Genomic DNA, 11233 nt, shown 5'->3' with positions numbered 1-11233 from the left:
TTTCACTATTCTAGTCAACATGTGTACTGCATGTATGAAATGAAACACTTGTATCTATTTCAAGACCCTGCCACTGGGTGATAATCAAGCACGTCACCATGGAGGTCTTTGCCAGTGGCATTAGTAAAGTAGTCGAAACATTTTGGGACATCGGACAAAGTAACGGAAGGGAGGAAAAAACAGGTGCCAGCTGATCGGTGCAGTCACCTGCCGCTTATTTGTGCAAAATAAATATGCAAACGCAACTTGTCACTGGGTATAAACATAAAGCACTATAGAATATATAAATTAGAAGCCCAGTAACACGAAACAACTCACGCTGGAAGGTCTGACAATTTCTCCAAGCTTCTCTTCTAGGCGAAATGTGGCTGGAACTGCAGAGCTTTCTCACTTTTCAACCTGCACGTCAGGCTCATTTACTGTTGTCCCCGCTGTGACTCACACTAGGCCTGAGGTAGTTCTCTGCAATAGGTGAGCGGATGTCATCTGATGCATCCATATCCTTCAACACAGAAACAATCATAACTGGCTAGCTATCTGAAGAACGATCATTTGGCTAAGCAAGAAGTTGCTAAGCTTGTGTGGGTGTAAACTATAGAATGGAGAAGCCATTTGTTTATCATAGCAACATGTGATGGCAGCTAACTACTTTCCTCAATGAATGTCAGTTCAAATGCTTTGGGGGTCAGGAGATTAGAAATCCCTCGTGTGATGCTCGAAATGTAGTCTGCCGGTTCTTTTTGTACAATACCTTCTCGAAGAGGGAAGCTTGTGAGTTCGGGGAGAATCCCATATGTTCTTTCACTGAAAGTAAAAGCAATGGTATTGCGGAAATGTTTGCTAGTTAGCTTGCTAATGTTGGATAAATATCTAGCTAACTTGACCTCGAGCCTGTCGCTGCAGTGTTCAAATTTTCACCCATCTTGTATGGTTTCGAGTTTTTTTTAACAACCGCTTATTTTCTTTCTCATTCAGCATATGGGCCAGAGCCTAAAGCGGCAGTGATACAGTACTTATCAGGCATTACTTATTTCTACGTGTTGCTGTCGGCGTCTGTTTGGTTACTTTTATACAAAACCAAAGATTCTTATAACTAACACATTGTTCTATCCTTGTCCGAGCCACAGTTGTCGCTACTGCTAACACCTCTCCTGGGCTGGATTTTTGCTATTTTTGAAAATAATATATTTTTAATCATGATGCATGTATCTGCCTATGTGACAAAGTTTGTGCTTTCATCCGAGCCGAACTATTTATTTTTCGCTTAAGGCGAAAATGTCCAACCTTCTTCAGGCTCCTCCACATATACGTCAGAAGGTCATCAGCGGGAAAGGTCACAGGCAATGCAACCAAGATGGCGGCCTCCTTGTGTCAGTGTTATCAGGTTAGTTGTCATTAAAACATATTTTCCCACATTGTCTTTTAACCAGAAATAATTAACGTAATCTATTATTGAAAATAGCGATGGAATGCCTATATACTCGAACCGTCTTCTCCACTGCAATACGTTTTAACGCCGATTCAGACTAACTTAGCAGCAAGACTTCTCTGAATGGAATCGTGTGTCATGCCGGTGTTTGGCCCTTGATTCATAACCGTATAAAATGTGTACCAAGCAGTAGTTTGCGGCTCTCTGTATGCACATTTCGAATATGCATCATTTACACTTTTGCACACTTATTTCAATAGCATAGACAGATGACATGGATATCGTTTACATGTGCAACAATTGAATGTGACAAGACTGAAGGTTTTTTTAACCCTCAAAGTAATTTTTGAAAATGAAATAAAACAATGCATAGGCCAAAGTTAACAATTGTAGCTAGTAGGAGGAATCTGTTAATTTCACAAGCAATAAAGGCTATGTTGTCTTCAACATTTTTGCAATCATAATCTCTGAGGTGGCAACATCAATTCTCTTGGGCACTTAAAGTGTAGGTGTAACAAAGCTTCTCTGCCAATCATAATGTGGCCAGAACACAATTTTATAATGATTATTTCTAATTGTGTATTTCTCTCTCCAGCTCTGTGTCAGAAGAAGTTTGCTTGTCTCCAGTCCTTCGTATTTGCTCCTACACAACAGACCTCATGTATACAGGATATGTGGGTCTCTCACAAGTTCTTTACAGGTAATAGTGACTGTTCGCTTGTGATAATCATTAATTGCGTACTAGTAGACAATTTGAATTGTACCCTACTTCCCTTCAGTTTTATATTTCAGAGTTCTTATTTTTAACATTCAAAGTGCAGGCTGTGTAAATCCCATTTCTGCTTTAGCCAACTTGTTTTCTCCAACAATGTACTGTTGTTGAATGCAGAAGTAGTCAGATAACCAAAATTCTTTGATTCCTATGCAGAAATACACGACCAAAAGTATGTACACCTGCTCGTCATACATCACATTCCAAAATCATGGTCATGAATATGGAGTTGGTCCCCCCTTTGCTGCTATAATATCCTCCACTCTTCTGGGAAGGCTTTCCACTAGATGTTGTAACATTGCTGCGGGGACTTGCTTCCATTCAGCTACAAGAGCATTAGTGTGGTCGGGCACTGATGTTGGGTGATTAGGCCTGGTTTGCAGTCAGTGTTCCAATTTATCCCAAAGGTGTTCGATAGGATTGAGGTCAGGGCTCTGTGCAGGCCAGTCAAGTTCTTCCACACCGATCTCGACAAACCATTTCTGTATGGACCGCTTCAGTACTCAACAGTCCTGTTCTGTGTGCTTGTGTGGGCTACCACTTCGCGTCTGAGCTGTTGTTGCTCCTAGACGTTTCCACTTCACAATAACAGCACTTATAGTTGACCAGGCCAGGAATTTGACAAACAGACTTGTTGGAGAAGTGGCATCCAATGACGGTGCCACATTGAAAGTCACTGAGCTCTTCAGTAAGGACCTTCTACTGGCAATGTATCTCTGGAGATTGCATGGCTGTGTGCTTGATTGTATACACCTGTCAGCAACCGGTGTGGCTGAAGTAGCTGAATCCACAAATCTCAATGGGGTGTCCACATACTTTTGTGTGTGTGTGTGTGTGTGTGTGTGTGTGTGTGTGTGTGTGTGTGTATGTGTGTGTTCCCTTTTCTCCAACCCATGCAATGCCCATATCTTGCTCTAGGTACGATATGCATCAGACAGGGGAGGTGGCCGAAAGGGCTTCTTTGGGGGGTTCTTGGACAACCTCAAGCAGGAGCTCAGCAAGAACAAGGAAATGAAGGAGAACATCAAGAAGTTTCGTGAGGAAGCCAAAAAGTTGGAGGAATCAGAAGCTCTGAAGCAAGCTCGGAGGAAATATGTAAGTGCTCCCATCCATTGACCAGCTTTATTCCTTTATCTTCAGGTGGACATTTGTGGCCCAGCAAATCATTTGAAGCGCATGTCACGTGTTGTGTCATTGTCACATTGGACAAAGGATGTTGTTAGGCAGGTTGGATTGAATAATTGCTTGATTTCTTTACTTCACTATTTTACTTCCTTAGCAAACCATAGAGTCTGAAACTGTGAAGACGTCTGAAGTTCTGAAGAAGAAGTTAGGGACCTTCTCAGAGACTGTGAAAGAGGTACATGGATTGCTGTTTAGTTACTCATCAGCCTTGATGACTAAACTTGAGCATGGTAAATGTAGAGTTGCATGTTGTCAATTAAATGGAAACATTGACATGAATTACATAGTGCCATCGGAAAGTATTCAGACCCCTTGACTTTTTCCACATTTTGTTACGTTACGGCCTTATTCTAAAATTGATGAAATTATTTTTTCCTCGTTTTACCCCAGAATGACAAAGCGAAAATAGGGTTTTAGAAATGTTTGCAAATGTATTAAAAATAAAAACAGATACCTTATTTACATAAGTATTCAGGCCCTTTGCTATGACACTCAAAATTGAGCTCAGGTGCATTTGTTTCCATTGATCATCCTTGAGATGTTTCTACAACTTAATTGGTGTCCACCTGTGGTAAAATCAATTCATTGATTTGGAAAGGCACACACCTGTCTTTATAAAGTCCCACAGTTGACAGTGCATGTCAGAGCAAAAACCAAGCCATGAGGTTGAAGGAATTGTCCGTAGAGCTCCGACACAGGATTGTGTCGAGGCACAGATCTGGGGAAGATTACCAAAAAAATGTCTGCAGCATTGAAGGTCCCCAAGAAAACAGTGGCCTCCATCATTCTTAAATGGAAGAATTTTAGAACCACCAAGACTCTTCCTAGAGCTGGCCGCCTGTCAGTAAGACTCACATGACAGCCCGCTTGGAGTTTTGCCAAAAGGTACTTAAAGACTCTGACCATGAGAAACAAGGTTATCTGGTCTGATGAAACCAAGATTGAACTCTTTGGCCTGAATGCCAAGCGTCACATGAACCATGGGGGTGGCAGCATCATGCTGTGGGGTTTGTTTTTCAGCGGCAGTCAGGATCAAGGGAAAGATGAACCAAGTAAAGTACAGAGCGCTCAGGACCTCAGACTGGGGTGAAGATTCATCTTCCAACAAGACAATGCAGAAGAGTCTTCGGAAAAAGTCTCTGAATGTCCTTAAGTCCAGAGCCCGGACTTGAACCCGATCGAACATCTCTGGAAAGACCTGAAAATACCTTCGCAACGACACTCCCCATCCAAACTGACAGCGCTTGAGAGGATCTGCAGAGAATAATGGGAGAAACTACCTAAATACAGGTGTGCCAAGCTTGTATCGTCATACACAAGGCTGATTTCGCTGCCAAAGTTGTTTCAAAGTACTGAGTAAAGGGTCTGAATACTTATGTAAATATGATATTTTAGTTTTTTATACATTTGCAAAAATCTCTAAAAACCTGGTTTTGCTTTGTCATTATGAGGTATTGTGTGTAGATTGAGGGGGAGGAAACTATTTTATCCATTTTAGAATAAGGCTGTAATGTAGCAAAATGTGGAGAAAGTTAAGGGGTCTGAATACTTTCAGAATGCACTGTATGTAGGTCTATGCCTTCGGCATGTCAACAGAAACTGTGTGTGAGTGTCTCAGACAAAAAGTTAGTGTCTGTTTTGTTTTTAGGGTCTGGAAGAGGTCAGTCGTACAGATATAGGGAGGAAGATCAAGGAGGGTGTGGAGGAAGCAGCGAAGACAGCCAAGACGTCTGCGGAGTCTGTGTCCAAGAGTGGAGAGAAACTGGGAAAGACCGGTGCCTTCAGGGCAATATCTCAGGTGAGAACTGGATAGGTTCTCCTAGGTCCAAAAGGACCAATTCAGCACTTCAAAGTCAAATACTCGGTTCGGTCATGTTCACTGCATTATAGAAGTCACTTGCTCCATTTGTTTGGGGTTGTCACTGCATAAACTAAGCAAGTGAAATGATCAGGAGGGAATGTACAGAAACGACCCATTGCTGAGGGAGCTCATCACAACAGCCCATGCATTTCCCTAAAGCCTGCTGTATGTGCACATACAGGGTATAGAGAGTGTGAAGAAGGAGATTGATGACCTTAATCAGAGTGGGCCCTACCGGGCCCCCAAAAGACTACGGAAGAGGAGTGACTTTTCATCTAAGGCTGCAGAAAATGAGAACAAGGTCTTCGAGGCCAATGAGTACGTGCTGACATTCTCCCACTCTCCTTCTGTTTCGGTAGAGCTCTAGATTTTTATTTGAGCAGAATTATCTTTTTTACTCAAAATTTGTCTCTCCGACAAGCTCAATATCACACAATATTTATCAGTGCCCAAATTGCACTTGCAAGTATAATTTGGATTCACAGTAAGGGTGAAAATCAGTTCTAGTCTAGACAAGTGTGTGTGTGTGTGTGTGTGTAGTGGCATGGCCGTGAGCACTGAGCAGTGATCTGTTTTCTAGGGAGGCCATGGGGGTGGTGCTGCACAAGGACTCCAAATGGTACGCACAGTGGAAGGACTTCAAGGATAACAACATGGTTTTTAACAGTAAGGACAGCCTGTCTCACTCACTATCAGTTTGTTAACCTTTCTGATGCCTGCCGTAGTCATTGCAGTCTCAGTATCACCCTTTCCGAATCATAATGTAGGAAGATGATGATATTTATATGATGAAGACCGAGTTATTACTCTAAAATATTACATTATTTCTACGTCAAAGAATGGTATGTCTACTGCTGTAAAACGTTTGTCCAGTAGATGGGGCTAAGTGTAAACTACCGATCAGTGGCTTAGTGCTTGTTACTCTGCTGGGCGTGGTGCGTTTATCTTTACTAAGTGCCCATTGTCCTTAACTTTTGACTTTACCTTGAACATTTCCAAATTGGAACTGTCGTCATGGTTGGCAGTCAGAAACGTTCCGGTCTCCAAAATCATAGTCTTGAGGGTGCACATTGTAAGGGATCCAAACCTAGAGTAGATGGGGATCCCTCTGCTAGCTGATTGACTGCTGTATCAGACTGGTGAACAGTGTCCTGCTCCTATTAAAACCTTGGTGCTAATGGGCCCTCACTAACGAGCAGCAGGTAATGGGAGCCCAGGGACTTCCTAGGGGTCGGGTATGAGAGACTGGGGAGCAGTGTCTTTTTCTTTTAATTTTTTTTTTTACTAGGCGCCTTGAGAACGACTGTTCCTGTTTTGGGTTTTTACCGTAGTCTTATACAGGGAGCAAGCAATTAAGCATTACCTAAGGAAACTGCACTGACTATAAATCCTGTTCCTGACTTGTGAAAAGGAGCTATGATTTACAGTAAGGACATTGTGCAAAGTCAATAGAAATAAATTGTATCAAGTTTCTTATTGTCACATCACAACTTGCCTGACACTGTAAATGCATAATGGAATCCAATCTGGGTATGTTGGTACTGCGTGTGTTATCAGAGAATGTGCAAGCGAAGTACAGTAAGTAATCAATCACATATCAAAGCGATACTGTACAGCGACACACAGCTCAGTCCCTGTGTTTGATCCATACAATACAACTCAATGCCCTGACCTTGGGGTAACATCTTCCCCCAGCCTGTTACTCTTTGTTTGACGTTGATGCACTGCAATTAAATGAGATGACTCACCATTTGCGCTCTCTTCCCAGGGTTCTTCGAAATGAAGATGAAATATGACGAGAGCGAGAATGCCCTCGTCAGAGCGTCTCGTGCCGTCACAGATAAAATGACCGACCTCCTAGGTAACCTTCTAACTTCTCCATGCCACCAACCCTAACCCCAATCACGTATGGGGTTGGTGGGCTCGGTCTTTGTTCTTGCTTTAAAGTTGTGTGTGTGTATGTCTGGTCAGGTGGGCTCTTCTCCAAGACCGAGATGTCTGAGGTGCTGACAGAGATTTTGAAGGTGGATCCGTCATTCGACAAAGATGTCTTCCTCAAGCAGTGTGAATTGGACATCATACCCAACGTCCTGGAGGTAAAGATCCCTCCTCCCTGACATTGGGGCGGTACAGATTGTGTTGAAGGCATACCGTATGAAAACGGGTTTCTCGTTTTGAGCTGAAGACACTTGGGGGAGAGAACCTTCCATGTAACAGTTATGTCACTGCAGTTAGAGACACTATACACTTTATGATCTGCGATCTTGAACATTACATGAAACATTAGTCTCAGTCTCACTTAAATCTGATGAATATCCAGACAAATTGTAAAATCAATGGAGCACTTCTTTCCCTGCTGTCCAGATGATACATTTTATTGTTTAGTTTTTTTGTCTATGTCTGCAGTGCCTCTTGAGGTGTGGATATCACCCTACTCTGACCTCTCTCTGCAGTACCTCTCTGTCTTTCTGTCTGCAGGCTATGATCCGAGGGGAGCTGGAGGTTCTGAAGGACTGGTGTTACGAAGCAGTAAGCACTTTTTTTATTGACCATTTTATTGACTATTCATTTGGACGCCGGCTGAAGATGAATTGATTATTTTTGAAGTAATGTAAATGTAGACCTGCAATAGTGATGTTGAGATTTTCAGTCATTTTTTTCCCCCTGCCCTTGCTGTTCTTAACCCACACCTCTCTGTCTTATGTGTAGACTTACAGCCAGCTGGCCCACCCCATTCAACAGGCCAAGGCTATGGGCCTGCAGTTCCACTCTAAGATCCTGGACATAGACAACATTGATGTGAGTTACCCTGTAACTCACATGTAACAGTCTCATCCTTATATTTGTTTGTGGAATTTGCTTTTCTAATAGTGTATTTTAATTGTGTGTGTGTGTGTGTGTGTTCAGCTGGCCATGGGGAAGATGATGGAGCAGGGCCCGGTGCTGATCATCACCTTCCAGGCCCAGCTGGTCATGGTGATCCGCAACACTAAAGGAGACGTCATAGAGGGAGACCCTGTGAGTAGAATACACCCTCCATCTCTACTCTGGAAATGAGGATCAATTGTAAAAGTATTCAAACAGGGCTCTGTTTGTCTCTGAGCTTGGCTAATCAGACATGGCAATGTTTCAGACCTGGGGGTGCATCTCTTATAGTCTAAAGTGGCTTCCTCCCTTTGTCTTTCGAAGGAGCGAAAGAGAGGAAGCCAGACTAGTCTATTGATGCTCGGCTGACTGTCAGCCAGACTCCACATGAAAGCCTCCTGAGCTGTAAATCTGTCTGATAGGCCAGTGAGGGTACCTCAGGGTGTCTTTGGATTGGAGGGGGGGGGGGGCTCGGCATAATGTGAGGGCATCCACTCAGCCGCAAGAAACTGGCACTCCCTCAGTCTACCGCAAGGCACTGCCAGGGGATTTAGGGAGGCTGGGCGTTTTATTTGTTCTATTGTTGATGACACAACGTTTTTTCCCCCTTGTCTCTCACTGAGAGGATAAGCTGGACAGGCTAGCAGGGAGGGTTGTACACTTTGGACACCTGCTCAAAAGCATTGAAAAGTGACTTAATTTTCAACTTGCCAATACCTTTGTCTGTTTGGCCCACAGGACAAGGTGCTGAGGATGATGTACGTGTGGGCCCTGTGTCGAGACCAAGAGGAGCTCAACCCCTACGCAGCCTGGAGACTCCTGGATATCTCTGCCTCCAGCACTGAACAGATCCTCTGAGACCAACACACACATACACCCAGGGCTGGAAGACTGAGGAGCATGGAATTTCCACAGGGACATGAACAAACAGTGCTGACCCTTTCAGCAACCCAGCTAACTCCTCCTCCAGCATGGTTTTGGGTGGCCCACTGGGGACTGTCTCTTATGGCTGCCCCTCATGTACCAGACTGGCAGTGTTCACAGACCAGGATAGAGGAGACCCAGACTGGATAGACCTGTGTTCCCACTGGGTGACTCTAGGGGCAGTAGTCTACTCAGAGCAGTCGCTCTGTCCTTCTGTCTGTCACACCATAGTCAGATAAGTTGATACTGTCCTCCTCCTCCTCCCAGACATAATTCTGTTAACTGGAGGATTGACGATAAAGTGAAGGGTGTCTTTAATGCTTCTCTGTCGATCCCTTCGCAGTTTGGGGAGGACATTTTGGATGCCATGTGGTCCACCAGTGCCCTATACACACATTTTCTATGATAGCCCAGTATAATTATTGAATTGAGAAAATCTATATTTATTATTAAAAAAATTAAAACCCTGCTTCACCTTCAGACATCTTGTTTGAGGAGTTTTTTTGTACCCATTTGCTGTAAAATGTTTAGGCTTGCCTTAAATAAACTTGGACATTTCTGCTGATATTTTTGACGGCAAACTGTTTATTATTAAAACCTCAACGAATTGGGACTTCAATGTATGGCATGAGCTTTTTATTTTTTAGAGGACATAAATCCTAAAATATTTTCTGTTGCACCAAATATTAACACTATTGTTTTAGTGTCACTAATTAGCGTTCAGCCATTTAGCATCTGAACTTGGTGGTATGGCACACAGTCGATTTGGAATTCCATTGTTTTTTATAAAGCCTCCAAACAACGCCATGCTGCCAAACAGTCCTAACACGTTGGTACCATACAAGGGGCTAGTCAGACCTCATTATTAATAGAGACAGATGTTTATGTACACGTGGATCCACCACTCTTCTGACAACTCATTGTATTGTGATTTGCTGCTATTTAGCTTTTTCCCCCCCAGAGATCAATGTATGTCATACTTGAGTGTTTGTTTTTATATCAAGCCCACTTGGCATAGACAAGGCTCCACATACTGGTGTTTTTTATGATGGTAGTTTCTCATTATGTCATGGCCAAAATGAGTCAAATTAATAAACTTTTCTAAATTCCAACCATATGATTTGTTTTTAATGCCAAGCTTGTTTTGGTTAATGTAACTTGTTGAACTTCAGCCCATGAGTGTCATAACAGGTAGATGGCTGCCATTTTGAAACCTGAGAATATGAGCACACTTGTAAAGTTTCCCAACTGAGGATGTGCATGCTTTTTATTCTCTTGACTGAACAACAGAATACATTTCAAAACAGAGAGACAATATGTTCTATAGACTCCCTGTAAGCCAGTGTCCTTACTTGTCCTTTCCTGCACGTGAAAGTCTGACTGTAGAGTACGCTACAATACATGGAAAGTGGTCCTTATGACTGATGTCACCCATTATCTCTGTGAGGGCGTCCAGCACAGCTAGTGGAATGCAGAGCAGCGGGGCTTGCTGAGGACAGTGGGTGGATGTGGATGCTACCAGCTCTGATGCACCAGGATTGATTACCCGGGCCTTGGGAAAACTGATGAACAAGCACACCTCCTGCCTATTGATTCATACATGGTAGTAAGTAGACAACCTATTTCAGGGCTGTCTGTGATGATGGATTCCCCTAGCTGGTGTGCTACACAATTGAGATCGTTTGGGATGAGTTGGACTGCAGAGTGAAGGAAAAGCAGCCAACAAGTGCTCAGCATATGTGGGAACTCCTTCAAGACTTGGAAAAGCATCCCTCATGAAACTGGTTGAATGTCAAGAGAGTGCAAAGCTGTTATGGCAAAGGGTGGCTACTTTGAAGAATCCCATATGTATATATTTTTGGGTTACTACCTGATTCCAAATGTTATTTCATAGTTTTGATGTCTTCACTATTATTCTACAATGTAGAAAATAGTAAAAATAAAAACTCTTGAATGAGTAGGTGTGTCCAAACTTTTGGGTACACGGCAGGGACTCGGACACTAGTCAGGATCGAGGGAAAGATGAATGGAGCAAAGTACAGAGAGCTCCTTGATGAAAACCTGCTAAGGACCTCAGACTGGGGCGAAGGTTCACCTTCCAACAGGACAACGCAGGAGTGGCTTCGGGACAAGTCTCTGAATTAACTTGATTGGCCCAGCCAGAGCCCGGACTTGTACCCAGTCGAACATCTCTGGA

General features: G+C 43.2%; 1 protein-coding gene across 2 annotated transcripts; it reads left to right on the top strand.

Annotated features, from left to right (window-relative positions):
• Nucleotides 1-507: 507 nt before the first annotated feature.
• On the top strand, nucleotides 508-10148 carry timm44 (translocase of inner mitochondrial membrane 44 homolog (yeast)). 2 transcript variants are annotated; one of them, XM_029706815.1, is made up of 14 exons: nucleotides 508-771; nucleotides 1270-1384; nucleotides 2025-2129; nucleotides 3120-3296; nucleotides 3481-3561; nucleotides 5035-5184; nucleotides 5429-5565; nucleotides 5828-5913; nucleotides 7016-7108; nucleotides 7219-7343; nucleotides 7726-7776; nucleotides 7957-8046; nucleotides 8155-8265; nucleotides 8851-10148. In XM_029706815.1, the coding sequence occupies exons 2-14, from the start codon at nucleotides 1355-1357 to the stop codon at nucleotides 8968-8970; spliced, it is 1356 nt and encodes a 451-aa protein (XP_029562675.1). In that variant the 5' UTR covers nucleotides 508-771; nucleotides 1270-1354; the 3' UTR covers nucleotides 8971-10148. The 2 variants fall into 2 exon arrangements, with proteins under 2 accessions (XP_029562675.1, XP_029562674.1); XM_029706814.1 differs by having other exon boundaries at nucleotides 508-1384.
• The last annotated feature ends 1085 nt before the right edge of the window (nucleotides 10149-11233 follow it).

Source organism: Salmo trutta, chromosome 22, assembly GCF_901001165.1.
Source record: "Salmo trutta chromosome 22, fSalTru1.1, whole genome shotgun sequence".
NCBI lineage: Eukaryota > Metazoa > Chordata > Actinopteri > Salmoniformes > Salmonidae > Salmo > Salmo trutta.
The sequence above is the reverse complement of the archived record's forward strand: the minus strand, read 5'-3'. Positions and strand labels throughout refer to the sequence as shown.